Source organism: Hordeum vulgare, chromosome 3H (genome assembly GCF_904849725.1).
Source record: "Hordeum vulgare subsp. vulgare chromosome 3H, MorexV3_pseudomolecules_assembly, whole genome shotgun sequence".
NCBI classification, from domain to species: Eukaryota; Viridiplantae; Streptophyta; class Magnoliopsida; order Poales; family Poaceae; genus Hordeum; species Hordeum vulgare.
In genome coordinates this window covers 55,089,299-55,105,947 of record NC_058520.1, presented here as the reverse complement: position 1 = coordinate 55,105,947, position 16,649 = coordinate 55,089,299, and the positions used below count along the sequence as shown (strand labels likewise).

The following is a 16,649-nucleotide window of genomic DNA, read 5'->3' as shown; positions in this document are numbered from 1 at the left end:
CGGGGTGATAGCATCCGGTGGGCGGTGGCCACTGATGAATCGCTGCGGCGAACGGCGTGCAATCATGTCACTCGTGTAGTCGACTGCCGTTCGACGAGTGCATGGCCGGCCGGACACGCAGGAGGCCAGGACATGGCAGGCACCAGATGCATGCATGCCCCCTTGCTGCCAATTTGGGACCTGCGAGGTCGTGATAAATTCACAAGACCTGTCGTAATAAAATGCATGCATGGATTTAGTTTGGCAAGAAACGGGAAATTCCTGGCAGCAACTGGTCATGGCAGACGTTTGCATTTGCAAGGTACCGGCAGCTTCTTCTCCCCATGGCTTGAGCCGATCCTGGATAGTGTCGTCGGTAGTACAGTATTATTATTTCCAGAGCTTCGGGTCAGTTCGTATTCAACTCTAATCTATGACAAATGTAACCAGTTCGATGATAACATCATAGCATCAGTGGTCTAGTGGTAGAATAGTACCGTACAGACCCGGGTTCGATACCCGGCTGGTGCATCAACTTTTATTTCCTTTTGTGCTTCGGTTTTACATGGGCATTGTGTTTTGTGCGCGAATCAGACAGCACACGGGGGGATAAAAGTGAAGAAAAAACCCCTATAAATTCATTGATCTGCAAACCAGACACACTAATGCAGACACATGTTTCGTCACAGTGGAGCATCACGCACACGACGACACCATCATGTCCAACATTTTGTCGAGCCAACTGCGAATCACCGATTCATGGTATGGTTCAGCCGGTGCATGTCCATGGCGTGTTCAAAGGCCTCATCATGGTATGCATGGTTCAGCCGGCGCATGTCCATGGCGTGTTCTCGCCCGCAAAAATAAAGTCCATGCCGTGCTACCGCCGATGCCCCTCATCAACCAGCTCAAAACTCGAGGTCCGGCACGACCACATCCCCGCTCTCGACCTCGGCGTCCGTGAGCGTGAGCGCCTTCTGCAGCTTCCTCCCGCAGAACACCTCCACCTCCGCCGCGTACGTCGCCGTCACCGGCTTGTGGTCCGACATCGTCATCTCCGACCTCCCGTACCCCAGCAGCCTCACCCCCTTCCCGAACGACAGCACCCGATCGCACCACGCCGGCGTCCTCCTCCCGCCCTTCTGGTCGTCGCCGATGTACTTCCCCGTCCCGACCTCGTACTTGTACGTCGGCGCGAACTCCAGCACCCCCTCGCTCCACCCCTCGAACGCCCGCCCCTTCCTCAGCTCCCGCTTCAGCTGATCTTTCTCCGCTAGCTGAGTCCAGTCCATGGCGGACACCAGGCCGTGCGCCCTGTCGTACGCCACGTCGATCCGGTAGTTCAGATCGCCCAGCCAGAAAATCCTCCTACAAGAACATGTATGTCAGATCACTTGGCGATGCATTGATCGATGCAACATGTAGATTATCACTGACTCGTGGTCGTAGATGTCTCTCGGCAGCCCGAGGCCGCCGGGGCCGGCGAAGCGCGTCCGGCGGTGGATCTCCTGCACGTCGGCGTTCCGCTTGAGGAGGTTGCCGGGCCGCTCGCCTGCGGACAGGTGGGTGCAAACGAAGCAGAACATGGTCTGGTAGATGGACATGCTCGCCGACACCGACCCCTTGTTGCCGATGTAGCCCATGGCGCCCACGCCCACGGTGGACACCTTGATGTTCTGGACGCACCTCCGCAGGCCGCGCCGCACCCAAATGGTCAGGAAGATGCCCACCATCTGCTTGCTCACGATCCTCACGAACGGCGACCTGCCGCCGCCCTTCTTCTTGCCATGACCACGCGCCGCGGCGCCGTCGAGGTCCAGGTCCAGGTCGGTGATCATGGCTGGGCAGTCGTCGGCGTCGACCCGGGACTTCATGAACGACCTGTGCGCGCTGAACGATCTCGGCGACTTGAACGACGACGACGACGACAAGGACGCGGTGGCCATCAGGTCCAGCGGCTGCTCCGGCCAGGCGAGCCCGATCCTGTCCGTCTTGCTCATCGTCTTCAGGAGCGCCCTCTGCTGCGCCCTTGGCTGCTCGTCCTCTGGACCGTCCATGGCCCCGAACTTCCTGGGGGTGGCGGCGACGTACTCCTCGGGGTGGACCGGGAAGCTGAAGGGCAGGTCGTCGTCGGTTTCCGTTTCCGTGTCGGTGCCGCCGGGGAACAGCTCGTCGGAGCCGTCGCGCGCCGGACTGGCCGGGTGGCTGCGGTACCTGTACTTGGGCCTCGAGCATGACGGCTGCGTCCGCGTGAACGTGTCGCGGATGAGCGCCTCCCACGCCAGCGCCGGCCGGACGTCCTCCGCGCCGAACACGTTGCCGGTGTTAAGCGGCACCACCTCCTGGAACCCGAGCACGTACATGTCGGCCTGCTCGCCGCCGGTGGTGCCGAGCCACTCGGCGATGTCCAGGCCTTCCGGCGGCTCTATCCCGGCGGCGTTGTACGTGCCAATGCAGATCCTGCGGGAACCCAGCAGCTCATCACCATGCCACGAACCGCGAGAACCGGAAAATGCGCCGCCATCGTGCCGAGCAATTCGACCGTACCTGAGCTCCTTGGTGCTGATGTACTGCGCGCGCATCGTCTCCGAGTTCCGCCGCCGCAGCTTGTACGGCGCGGCGTCCAGGCTCTCCTCTGGAAGTCGTTCAAGAAAAATCAATGTGGTTCATGAAGAATTCTTCTGAATTTTGCTTCCGATTAACACTAGTGCAGAATGCAAATTTGGCAGTGGTAACAAGGGTTCTACAAAATCAGTGTCAAACGGAACAAGAGGTGCTCAAAATCAGGTACGGGCACTAATCTACTTTTGACGGTGGGAATCTGGTATCAGCGATGTTTCCCCAAAAGGGCAAAACAGTCCAAAGCTGCACTTTTCCCCGTCTTGAGGACCGGATAAGAACACGCATCGCTGGAAACGTACGAATGAGGTAAAAAAAAAGCTCACCGGCGATGCCCACGCCGCCGGCCTCCCGCTCCGCCCCGGCGCCGTCGCAGCCGCAGTTCTCCTCTGCGCGAGACGGAAAGCAAGCAAAAAAAAAAAAAAGGTGAGAAGGGGAGGAAGGAGGTTGCGATCCCTGACGACAGGAATTCGAATCACAGAGCCCAGAAGGAGGAGCCTCAGCTTGCTGCGTACCTTGCTCCCCGTCGTCGTCGCCGTCGTCCTCGTCGGCGTTGAACTTGGCGTCCTTGCTCCTGAGGTTGAGCCATTTCTTCAGCACCACCTTGGGCCAGAACACCTGCATCGCCACCCCCACAACACACCAAATCAATCACCAAGAACAGCACACCCTACACTCGATCCAACGGTGGCCCCTGAGCGGCGCCCCTCCCCTACCTGGTCTCCCGGCGTCCTCTGGTTCTGCGCCACCATCTCCCCCGCCTCTGGCCCTACTTCTTCTTCGTCGTCGTCTTCGTCTTCCCTGTGTTCTTGAGTGCCCCGAGTGCAAGCTGAATCTGAAATCCGCCGCGGCGCGCTGTGCTGCTACGGGCTCCCCGTGAGCTCGGGACAAGGATTCTCGGTCAGACGGGACAAGGGCACATGGTGGTGGTTCGCGCGCTAGGCCGAGTAGACAGCAGGTGGCGCCAAGCTAGCGGTGGATGTAGATATATATATAGACGTGTGTACTTGCTTTCCTTTCGGCCACACGGCCATTACTGCGCACTTACGCTGACGCCTGCCTAATTAGCCCAACCTGTTGACATTTGATTTGATCCATCATCACGGGGGATGGCATGGCCCGTTGAAGAAGATTATTATCTCAACTGGAAAGGAACCTTGATTAACCTATTCATTTTTGGAGTGGCGTTTTATGGCTGTTATCCTGTTCATTTTGTGGCTGGGAGTTCGGCGTCTGGTAGTGCAGAATGAGACCGGGCAGACGAGAGACGACCTCAACTGATTTGATTGGAATGGGATTAAGAATGATGATGGAGCGATGTCGGATCTCTCGGCCGTTACGTGTTTGTTGACTCACTGACACGCGTTGTGCTTGTGTTTTTTTTTTCTGTTTTTTCTGTGCATCTTCTGGGGATCGGAGAAGGTGTTTGTGTACTTCTCGGTGGTTGCCACCAACGACAATCTATGCCACATGATGAATGGAATCAAGTAGGTCATCTCGTAATCACTTGGAACCTAATTAAACCATGGAGTATATATATATATATATATATATAACTCACCCCCAATATATTCTTTTCTTGCACTAGCTAACTGCCTTGGCAAATTCCATGTCAAAACCATGAGGTCGTGAGATCACCGTGTGGCAGATTTTTCCTGCATTTTAAACGTGTCCGTGTCTCACCGTGGTCATCGTATCACCGTGTGGCAAGCAAAAGCATGGACCCCCTTGAAAGTTGAAAGTTGAAACCATCTGTAAGCAATGATGGAGGGGCGTGTCGTGATCGTTGCGCACGATCCTCATTACGGCTTGACAGGAGCAATTAAGACTTCCTTTCCCTTGATTGCTTCTTGATTGGCTGCCGTTCATGTCACTTTCTCACTTGCTTGGGCTCTGCTGCTGCTGCTGATTAGTCGGGATCGACATTGCTCGGCTCCGCAGAGAATAGAGATGGCTAGGCCTTTTGTAGCTAGGAATATTCACCCTTTCTTTTTGTTGCTCTCTGTGTATTTAATTGGACGGATGTCCCTCTCAAAAAATAATGGACTGATTTCGTTTCTGAGACATGGCTGCATAAACTCTACTATTAAAGGGTATCAAAGGGTATCGAATGTTGTGATGGTTGGACCATGTTCGATCCCCACCTTCCTTTGTTTTCACTCGATCTCTTCCTCGCACGTCCTACGTAACTTATCTATTTTGTTTCGGGATGTCCCCACACGAGCACGACTGATTTCGCCTCGAGACATGGCTGCATAATACATGTTGCCAAGCCGTTAGGCCAACTCTAACGCACGGTAGCATTTCGTCCGATCCAGTCCGTTTGGATCGGAACAAACTTAATCCACGGCCCAACTCATAATTGTAACCATGAATAATGTTCGTCCCGTGTCCAACTTGACCTAAACTCTACCTAAATTTGATTTGGATTTACGTTGAGTGGACACTCGACACACATGCACGTCGTCTTTCCATCCGTCTTGGGCCTGCTTGTCGGCCGTCCTACCACCCACTCCCTCCCTTCCCCACCCCCGCCTGTCGTTTTCCTTGGTCCCATTCAATCCCCACGTTCGGCAAGGCCAGCTAGTCAACCCCCCGTGCTCATCCTTTTAAATGTGGAAGTCACGGACATGTCCACTTCCACAGTTCTCACTTCTACCTACCCTTGCGTCCATGAGCCCTGACACCCAAACCCTAGCTTCGGTCGCCGCTTGATGATCCATAAGTATAGGGATTCGTAACCGTCTTTGAAGGAAGTATTTTATTCAAATTTATTGATTCAACATAAGGGGGGCCAAGGAATATATATAAACCTTAGGAGTTGAGTTGTCAATTCAACCACACCAGGAAAATAAACTCCTTGCAGCAATTTATTAGTAGCACAATAATATAATTTGATAGCGGTAGTAAAAGTAGCACCAATACTAATAGTAACGACGGTAGAAGTTTTGTAACAAAGGCAACCGTAGCGGTAGTAGTAGTTTGAGAAAAATAGTATTATAAGCTCCAATTCATCAATCATATGTAGGCACGTATTTCGTATATAGTGATATACGCTTGCAATAACAACTTGCATGTCATCTTTTGTCCTACCCTCCCGTGGCAGTGAGGTCCTGATGGAAACTATGGATAATTAAGGTGCTCCTTTTAATAGAGAATCAGAATAAAGCATTAACACATAGTAAATACATGAACTTTTTAAATTAAAGTCATCCCGGGAGAGTATCCCAATTATTATCACCTTAGCATCTACGGTTCGGAACAATAACATGTGCATATAACTTGCAAGATAGAATCTAGGATTCAAACATATTCATGAAAACATAATAGGTCCAGATCTAAAAAACATGGCACTCAAACCCTAGTGACGAGCATTAAGCATAGCAAAGTCATAGCAACATCAATATCAGAACATAGTGGATACTAGGAATCAAGTCCGAACAAATTTATTCGACGTGACGAATCATATCCATCTCCATCTACCTCCAACATGCCTACAATGAGATTACTCTCCTTGAAAGGGATCGAGATGGACCTAGAGGGGGTGAATAGGTACAGTTCCAAATTTTAATAGTTACTTAGAAATTTTAGGCAATGGTGCGGAATATGAGAGTGAGCCTAATAATTGCAAAGACAAAGAGTAAGCTATTTAGAGTAAAGTAAGGCATCCGGTAAACTATAATCAAATGCAAGTACGTAATAAGGATTAACACAAGTAGAGAGTTAGAGTTACGGATAACCACAACTCCAAGAGAGACGAGGATGTATCCCAGTGTTCACTTCCTTGGAGGGAAGCTACGTCACCGTTAGAGGGGCGGATGTTACCACGAAGGCACACCAACGCCACGAAGGCTCACCCTATTCTCCCTTTGAGACAACACCACAAAGGCGTTTCTCAACCACTAGTGGTAAGCCTTGAGGATGCTTCCAAACCCTCACAAACTTTTCGGGGGGTAATCACAATGGTTTGATTCCTCTCCGAAGACTCCTACCGCCTAGGAGTCTCCAACATCCAAGAGTAACAAGATCACGGGGATTGCTCAAAACTTGCTCAAATCACAAATCACTTTGGTGGAGAGGAGGAGAAGGAGACGATCTATCTTTTGATTGGAACAACACTCAAAGGGGCTCACAAATGCTCTTGGGATCTAAGATTGGGTGTAGGCAAGAGTGAGTGAGGAAGAAGGTGTTCTTGTAAGTGTTCTTGCTGTGTGGGACCCCCTCTCACAAAGTGGGAGGGGGTATATATAGTGGGGAGACTAAAGTAACCGTTGGGGTCACTTAAGTCTGACAGTGGTCGGACGTCCGACGGTTTCCGGATGTCCGACAGGCGTTGGACAACCGAAGTAGTGTTCATATCAGTTGGCCACAGTGTAGTGGAACAGGGACCGGACGTTCGAAGAGAGGGTCGGATGTCCGAGAGTTCAGCTCTGCTCAAGGGCACCGGATTTCCGAAAGTGGTCGGACGTCCGGAGGAAGCCGCATGTCCGACAAGTTGACTCTGGTATAGGGCTACGGTTTTCCGAAGTGGTCGGGCGTCCGGCCCTCGGACGTCAGGAGGAAGCCGGAAGTCTGAGATTTTGACTCTGGTATAAGGCTCTGGTTTTTCGAAGTGGTCGGGCATCCGGCCCTCGGACGTCCGGAGGGAGCCGGATGTCCGAGGCTTTGGTTCTGTTTTTGGAATCAAACAAGAGCAGAGGAGATGTGGCTTGAGCAGAGAAGTAGAGATGTAGTTTGAGCAATTTCATCGCAAAACCCGTGATCCCCTCTTAATAGTGCGGGATCCCTATACTCAAGAATAGTAAATCAAAGGATAGGCTACATCATCTTGTTTCTCAATCCCGATCCTTCTTGACATATAAGTCCCGATCTTCTCACACCACCTTGGCACATAATTCTCGATCTACTAAGAGTACTTTAAACGCCATCCTGAGATACACTCAACAAATAAGATTGGTTTCCTATGTATGTATTGTCATTAACACCAAAACTCGATTAAGGGCATGACTGCACTTTCAATCCCCCCCCCTTTTTTGGTAGTTGATGACAACATATACATAGCTCTCAAAAGATTTAACTTACATTTAGCTTTGGAGAGGTTTGGTACGGAGCTCCCCCTTAGTATGTGCACGGTAAAAATAACGGAGCTCCCTCTTAATGTGTGTATCGAAGATATCATGTGACTTAGTAGAGATAATAGATCATCATATGGCAACCGATCATCATATGAAGTAATAGTACAAAACATAATAACATACGATGATATCATAGCAAGCACGACATTCATAGGTAGCAAAACATAGTGCATCAGAGTCGTTTATCCATTACATTATTCAAACATGCAAATTGAGTTCAAAAGCTAAAACTCCAAAGACTAAAAACTAGGATACATTACTCCCCCTTTGGTATCAAGTACCGAAAAGGGAGGCACCAGAAACATCAACCATGCTCAGAGATCATCAGCAACATCATCCTCATCCTCAGGCAAGCCACTGCCACCAGCCTCGTCAAGAAAATCAGCCCACTCAGGACCAGATGGGAAGCCAAAATCAGAAGGAGGAATAGCAGTAATAGCCTCATCGTCACTGACATCAAGAGTGCCCGAGTCTCTCAGACGAGCCTTGAGGGCATTCTTGGAGGAGATCAAACGTGAAACCACATCGTGGTTCTGAGCGCACTAGAAGGAGAACGCCTTCATCATGGCAGAATGGGCTTTGCCAATGAATTTGGCAAAGCGACTGAGAGGGGCAGAGCTGGATGAATGAGTGTCTGACCGGGAAGCAGCACGACGAGTGGAGGTGGATGGGGTTTTCCTAGGAGCATAGTCATCCGCCATATGAGTGGGGATGACCCACTTGTGGTGCGTGTGAGTAGGAGCAAGCGGGAAAGCAGCAATAAAGTTGATGAAGGCCTGGATGAAGGGGGCATGAGGGAAGGCTCGTTTGTATTGAAGACTAGCGAGCCGAATCTCATGCCACAAAAAATGAGGCACATTTAGCTCGCGCTTGGGAAAATTATGCAAGTGTGACATGATATCAATGCAGTAGCCGCTGCAGGTTCCCCTGTCACCCATCTTGGGGTAGATGGTGCGGATAAGGCATTGAAAAATGATAAAGTATGGAGACCGCCAGATAGACACTTGGTTGAGATCTTTCTGTTTTTCATCAGCATCAAGTTCATGACGTGGTTTGAGAAGAGAACCACATGTCGCAATGTATTTGGGAGCATGGTTAGGGTCACTTTTGTGAATTTTGAAACCGGTGTCGGGAAAACCCAGAGCGGCAACAAACTCCGCATAAGTGGCCCTAAACTCTGTATCAGAGGTCATCCAGCTAACGGAGTCATCAGAATGAAAGTAACAAGTGGCATAGAATTGGTGGATGGCACCACTGTTAAAATCGCACTTAAAGGCAAGGGGAGCATCTAGCCCCGAGGACTCAAGAAGCTCAATGGCACCCAGATATTTCGCCGGGTGAGTGCGGATGTGCTCAAGGTAAATGCAATGATGAACTGAAATACCTTTAGGAACTATCACTGTAGAGAAAACGTCCGCTTGGACATTTGTGCAAAACCGTCAATCCAGAGAATCATGTTCAACATCGAATTGGTTGACATCTCTACGGAAAGTAAAATAGGCGGATTTGGGTTTTTTTGGTGAAGTCCGTGATTCACGACCCAAGGAGGGAGGAGGCTCTAAGGAGATACGGCGAGCATCACCTGCTGGCTGTTCAGGAGGAGGCGGTGGCATATATGAGGGCCTGCGAGTCCCCGGCTTCGGCATAGTCTTCCGAACGGCAACGTATTCAGCATGTTCCTCCGCTGCAAGCTCATCCTCGAAGTCAGAACCATCAGATGAGGAGCTGGGCTGTGGAGGAGGACGTCGGGCGAGCCGTTTGAAGGGACGGCATGGTACATCAGTGTCATCCGACCCCGTGCCAGGAGAGGCACGAGCGGATGAGCTAGCACAGTTCTTCCGGGCAATGTGCTTAATCTTGGGCATGATTGGAAAGCCTACATGATTGGAAACCCAATGGGGAATGGTCAGGGTCAAGACACATGAACGAACACATGAACTAGTGAGAAGGGGAACCAATCAAGAGGGAAACCGAGATATACCTGCAGATCGGAAGGAGAAAGGGATGGAATCAGCCAAGGGTATGGCCGGAAGAAGGATCCCACGGAGGAAAAGGGCAACCGGAAGAAGAAATCGCGGGGAACACCTCCTATGGCGGCTGGCAGCGACTGTGGAGGGAGAGGGAGAGGGCGCGTGGTGGCTAGGGCAAGGCCCAGGCCGCGCCCCTCTATTTATATAGGCTCCCGATGCGTCGGACGACCGACTGGTGCCGGACGTCCAGAGTGTGTCACCCGTCGGACGTCCGAGACGCGTCGGACGACCGAGAGGGAAGTAGGCAGAGGCAATTTCTGGGATCTTGATGATGAGGTGATTTGACATGGTTTATCACAAGGGACACCCAACAGTGTTTCCTATAAGAACTATATATACTACTTGTGGGAGGTAGTTGATTTATGCATATTGTAGGGTTAAAACAAAAATTATGATGTGAGTGCTAGTGTCTCCCCCTAAATGCAAGCCGACATCAAGACAAGAACATAATGTGAGTGTGTGCATGTGTACAGGATTTCAAGTTATGTTATCAAGCTCCAAGATACCAAGTTCACGCCTAAGTTGACAAAATCTTGCTACGCATAGTGGCTTGGTGAAGATGTCAGCGAGCTACATGTCGGTACCCACATGAGCAATATCAATGTCACCCTTTTGCACATGGTCTCTCAAGAAATGGTACCAATATCAATGTGTTTTGTGCGAGGGTGATCAATGGGGTTGTCGGAGATCTTGATGGCACTTTCATTATCACAGAGAAGAGGCACGTGTCGATAGGTGATGCCATAATCCTTTAGGGTTTGCCTCATCCATACCAGTTGGGTTGCACAGCTTGCGTCTGCAATATATTCGGCCTCGGCCGTGGAGAGAGAAACACAATTCTGCTTTTTCGAGGACCAACTTACCAAGGAACGTCCAAGAAACTGACATGCTTAACCGTCGTATGATGGATTTCCATCCCACTTTGTCACCAGCCCAATCCGCATCGGAGTACCCAATGAGATCGAACTTTGCATCCTTAGGGTACCATAGGCCTAATTTTGGGGTGTGAACAAGGTATCTAAGAATATGCTTAACCGCCGTATGATGGCTTTCCCTAGTGGAAGCTTGAAATCTAGCACATATGCCTACACTTAACATGATGTCCGGTCTAGATGCACAAAGATAAATCAATGAACCAATCATAGAGCGGTAAGTAGATGGGTCAAAAGGAATACCGTTGGTGTCTTCATTTAGAATAACATCTCTGGCCATGGGTGTCTTCATTGGTTTAGCATTTGTCATATCAAATTTTTCTAGAATGTCCTTGAGGTATTTAGTTTGAGACAAGAAAATTCCTTCTTGAAATTTTTGTATTTGAAACCCAAGAAAGAACTTCAAGTCCGTGTTGAGTGACATCTCAAAGGTCTTGGTCATGGAGGCCGCAAACTTCTTGCATAAATGGATGCTAGGAGAACCAAAAATGATGTCATCCACATAGATTTGGCATATGATCAAATCACCGTTTTCCCTCTTAGTAAAAAGAGTGGGATCGGTCACCCCTCTCACAAAGCCATCATCGAGTAAGAACTTCTTAAGATGATCGTACCAAGCACGGGTTGCTTGTTTGAGGCCATACAGAGCCTTGTGAAGTTTGTACACATGGTCTTTGTGATTCGGGTCAACAAACCCAGGTGGTTGTGAAACATATACCTCTTCTTGTAGAGGACCGTTAAGGAAAGCACTTTTCACATCCATTTGATGCAAAGTAAAACCATTGAAAGCAACATAGGCCAATAAAATGCGAATGGATTCAAGACGAGCAACAAGGGCGAAAGTCTCACCAAAGTCCAAACCTTCAACTTGGGAGTACCCCTGTGCTACTAACCCTGCCTTGTTGCGGAGGAAAGTCCCATTCTCATCTTCCTTGTTCTTGAAGATCCATTTAGTTCCAATGACATTGTGTTCCTCAGTTGGTCGTTTTACCAATGACCATACTTCGTTGCGTGTAAAACTGCTTAACTCTTCTTGCATAGCAAGGAGCCAGTCATTGTCACACAATGCATCCTGAACCCTGTGTGGCACAGTACTAGAGACAAACGAAAAGTGAGCACAAAAGTTTGTTAATTGTTTACGAGTCACTCTACCTTTCGACACGCCGGTGAGGATTTGATCAACATCAACACGACCGGCCACACGTGGCATGATGGAGATCAGGGTTTCACGAGGTTCAACTTCGTTTCCATCATCAGTGTCCTCAACATATGGATCATTAACATGCGGTGGAAGATATTCCTCTTCGCGTTGCACCTGTTGAGGTTCATCATCAACAATATCCATACTTTGGTCTTGCTCTTGAAGGTCAACTTGTTCTTGAGTGTGATCAGGGTGAGAGACATGTTCTCCCACTTGATCCTGAACAACTGACATGATATGTGTGCTAGTATCTTGTGGAGGTACGAACAGTGAACTATCTTGAGGATGAGAAATACTCTCATCATCTTCATCATCATCATGGGGTTCTTGTTCCATGGGAAGAAGTGCACCTACACCCATGTTCAAGATATCTTGCGAGGAATCTTCTTCACCTGCATCACTTAGGTCAACTTGCTCCCCACAGGAGCGGTTAAATTCATCAAATGTCACGTCATAGGTTTCTATAACACATCCATTAGATTTGTTGTAGACTCTCTAGGCGTGAGAGTTTGATCCATAGCCAACAAAAATCCCTTCAGTTGTTTTGGATTGAAATTTTCCTAACCGGTCCCGTTTGTTGAGGATGAAACACTTGCATCCAAATACACGAAAGTACTTGACATTGGGCTTGTTCCCGGTTAGGAGCTCATATGGAGTCTTTTCCAATATTGGTCGAAGGAAAAGCCGGTTTGATGCATGACATGCTGTGTTGACAGCCTCAGCCCAAAAACTATGTGGTGACTTGTATTCGTCTAACATGGACCTTGCCATTTCCACAAGTGTCCGGTTCTTCCTCTCTGCTACACCATTTTGCTGAGAGGCGTAAGGTGCGGAGTACTGATGTTCAATTCCCTCATCACTAAGAAATTCTTCTAGGGTGTAATTCTTGAACTCAGAGCCATTATCACTTCTTATTGCCTTGATGGCCTTGTCAAACTTGCGTTGGACTTGTTTGGCAAAATCAATGAAGGTGATCTTTGTCTCGTCCTTGGACTTGAGAAAGAATACCCATGTGTATCTTGAGTAATCATCAACAATGACTAGTCCATACTTTTTCCCACCAAGACAGATCCACATGAAGGAGCTCTAAAGGCCTTGAGGTGGATACAATATTCTTGGGTGGGTGTTTTGATTGATGTTGCTTCCCAGCTATGCATGCACTGCACACACGATCTTTCTTAAAAGACGCATTGGTTAGTCCAAGGATGTGATTGCCTTTTAAGAGATTTTGAAGATTTCTCATGCCGACATGGGCGAGCCGGCGATGCCACAGCCATCCCATGTCAGCCTTGGCCATCAGACAAGTTGTATGGAAAGTGCTCTCTTTCGAGAAATCAACCGTGTAAAGCTTGCCATCCAACTCTCCAAGAAAGGCCACTTCGAGAGTGTCTCTCTTAAAGACTTTCACATTCGTTAGTCCAAATAGTGTGTCATAACCAACGGAAGCCAATTGGCGAACTGAAAGCAAATGATATTGAAGAGATTGGACAAGCATGACATTTGCAAGAGACATGTCATTAGTGATTGCCACCTTGCCCAACCCAATTACCTGCCCTTTCGACCATCCTCCGAATACAATGCTCATGTATGGTCGAATGGCTTGCATGAAGTCATAGAGCAAGTTACTATCTCCGGTCATATGATTGGTGCATCCATTGTCGATCACCCATTTGACTCCTCCGGAGAAAACAGCCTGTACACGAATTAAGACTTGGTTTGAGGTGCCCATTTCGTCATGGGGCCTCTCACATTAGTTATAAGAGTCTTAGGGACCCAAATAACATAAAACCGGAATGCATTACGGGGACCAACGAATTTAGCATAAACCTCTCCTTCCTTTGATTTGCGAAGTACATAGGATGGAGGCATGAACTCTGTTGTCTTGTTGAGAGTGGGCAAACCCCTAGTGGCCGACCCACTCACAACCTTACCTTTCTCCTTGTGTCTCTCTCGTACAAATGTTTCTTTAAGCAGGGTGGTGCAATTGAGAGGAGATACACTTTTCTCGGTGGTGCTTGGATTAAACCCAAGCCCTTCCTTGGCAAAGACATCATTGTGTTGACTTAAGATCTCATTGAGAGTGTTTTGTCCTGGTGCACATGTCATGAGACCTCTACCTAGCTGTCCCTTTAGCGAACAGTTTTCCTCAAGAATAGATGCCAGTTCACTACTAGAGTTAGCAGTGCAGGTATCAACATTAATAATAGGTGAGGAGTACGCCTTAGCTAGAGTGTCAAGGTAAGTAACCTTGAGTGCCTCAAAGCTCTTTGTAAGAACAGTGAGTTTCTCTTCCTTGTCCTTCAGAGACAAGGATAGGCGCTCACAGTCCTTATAAAGAGAAGCATGAGAATTCACAAGTCTGTTTTTATCATTTAATAACTCTTTGCACACAGATTCAGCCTTTTTCAAGGAGGCAAGATCGTTAGCATGTTTATCAAGGTTTTCACCAACTTTTGAGCATAATGCATCATTTTGTGCTTCCTCATACATGACTTTCTACTCAAGGATTTCATTCCTTTCCTTTTCCTCAGTGACGAGGGTTTCGAGTTCCTTGATGGTATTGTTTTGCTTACTCACCATTTCCATAAGTATGTCAAACATAGTGAGCTTCTTTCCTTTAAGTGAGCACATAAATTTGTTTATTTTGGCAAACATAGGATGATCTAAGTCATTGTCCTCATAGTGATCCTCCGCATCAAGGTACTCATCAGATGAGGTAGAAACTAGACTGAAGGAGTTTAACCGTGGAGTTACCTTAACCTTATCATGGGAGCTTTGGTCTTCCTCATCTTCTATGGCAGTCTTTGCCATCAAACACTTGTGGGCGTTGCCCTTGTAGTCTTTCATATAGTTGTAGTGAACAACATCGCCACTTCTGTTGACGAGCCTCAAGGTGTTTTGTGTATCCTGAGCTACTCCGGCAACCCCACCAACGTCTTCTGGATCTGATTCTTCTTGTGCAACCATTGCTCTTCCATCTCTCCTCTTGACCTTGGAGTTCATAGGGTTTGGCAATTTATTCTTTACAAAGGTCTTCGGAAACCTTGGTTTATCTTCTCTCTTCTCATAAGGGCAGTCATTGGAGAAGTGGTTGGTTTCCTCACAGTTATAGCATTTTCTTACTTTCTTCTTTGGGAATCTTCCCTTGAATTTTCCTGCACTGAACTTCTTTACAAAGAGAGCAATGTCCTCATAAGATGGGATTTCATCAGAGTCTGCATCATCACCATCTTCGCAGTCTTCATCACCCTCTTCTTCTTCACTTTCTTCTTCGTCACATTCATGCTTGGCTTTCAAAGCAAGATTGATCTTTGATGTTGAAGTACCATGCATGGCAAGGTGCTTTGTTGCATTTGCCTTTGACTCTTCAAATAATTGGAAAGTGGATATGATGTCATCTGGGGTCATTTCTTTGAACCCATGGTGCTGCCTTATGTCCCATACCATTTGATGGTGGTACGGAGCAAGGGCATGGAGTAACTTGTCCACGAGAAATCTCTTGGTTAGGTTGAAACCATCTTGCGTCTTGTCACAGTCACAGGACTCAATGTCTGCGGCGAGAGTCATGAGCCGTTCTAGCAGTTGCTTGGGAGATTCACCCTTTTCCATACAGAAGTTCTGCAATTGCCCCTTGGCAATTTCATATTGAGCAAGCCGGAGAGTGGAGGTACCGGTCTTGGTCCTTATAATGCTATCCCACTGTTCCTTGGCGCTTGTGATGTGTATGTAAGGTCTCTGTTGCTTGTCATTCATTCCTTTTCTTATGCACATGATTGCAGTGTCGTTGAGATGCTTGTCATAAGTTTCTCTGGGAGTGAGGCACCTTGGATCTACAGGGTGGTAGCCATGCTCGAGGATGTCCAACATCTCATCATTGGCGTACCTAAGATGATCCTGCATACGAACTCTCCATAAAGCAAAATCAGAATTGTCATCAAGCAAAGGAGGTTTTCCTCCAGGATTGTACTTAGGTTTCTCAACTTGAGATCTAGCATAAAGCCATGGAACACTGGTTTGGTTATTGCCTGGAGGTTGTTGGCCAAATGAAGAACCGTGCACATTTTGCCCTCAGGCCCTCGGAGACGTGGTTGTCCAGGTCCTCAGAGGTGAAGGACCTGACTTCCGTGGAAGTCTCGTCCTTCTCCACTTGAGCTACAGTAATGGGAGTCCCGTCCATCTCGCTCTAGGGCGGTTAAGCCACAAGAATAGAGCACGAGGCTCTGATACCAATTGAAAGGGATCGAGATGGACCTAGAGGGGGTGTGAATAGATACAGTTCCAAATTTTAATAGTTACTTAGCAATTTTAGGCAATGGTGCGGAATATGAGAGTGAGCCTAATAATTGCAAAGACAAAGAGTAAGCTATTTAGAGTAAAGTAAGGCAACCGGTAAACTATAATCAAATGCAAGTACGTAATAAGGATTAACACAAGTAGAGAGTTAGGGTTAGGGATAACCACAACTCCAAGAGATAAGAGGATGTATCCCGGTGTTCACTTCCTTGGAGGGAAGCTACGTCACCGTTAGAGGGGCGGATGTTACCACGAAGGCACACCAACGCCACGAAGGCTCACCCTATTCTCCCTTTGAGACAACATCACGAAGGCGTTTCTCAACCACTAGTGGTAAGCCTTGAGGTGGCTTCCAAACCCTCACAAACTTTTCGGGGGGTAATCACAATGGTTTGATTCCTCTCCGAAGACTCCTACTGCCTAGGAGTCTCCAACCTCCAAGAGTAACAAGATCACGGGG

General features: G+C 48.3%; 1 protein-coding gene across 1 annotated transcript; it reads right to left on the bottom strand.

Moving 5' to 3' along the window:
- Positions 1–470: 470 nt before the first annotated feature.
- On the bottom strand, positions 471–3,577 carry LOC123442952 (type IV inositol polyphosphate 5-phosphatase 3-like). The gene is made up of 6 exons (XM_045119146.1): positions 3,315–3,577; positions 3,114–3,216; positions 2,925–2,987; positions 2,527–2,614; positions 1,417–2,439; positions 471–1,347 (listed from the first exon to the last, which is right to left on the bottom strand). The coding sequence occupies exons 1-6, from the start codon at positions 3,348–3,350 to the stop codon at positions 888–890; spliced, it is 1,773 nt and encodes a 590-aa protein (XP_044975081.1). The 5' UTR covers positions 3,351–3,577; the 3' UTR covers positions 471–887.
- Positions 3,578–16,649: the final 13,072 nt, after the last annotated feature.

What these genes read in the sequence shown, in the direction of transcription:
- LOC123442952 (XM_045119146.1), bottom strand. Translation starts at nt 3,350, where the DNA reads ATGGTGGCGCAGAACCAGAGGACGCCGGGAGACCAG. An exon ending in CGGCGGCGTGGGCATCGCCG is followed by an intron (nt 2,615 to 2,924) that starts GTGAGCTTTTTT and finishes AACGACTTCCAG; the next exon opens with AGGAGAGCCTGGACGCCGCG. An exon ending in ATCAGCACCAAGGAGCTCAG is followed by an intron (nt 2,440 to 2,526) that starts GTACGGTCGAAT and finishes GGGTTCCCGCAG; the next exon opens with GATCTGCATTGGCACGTACA.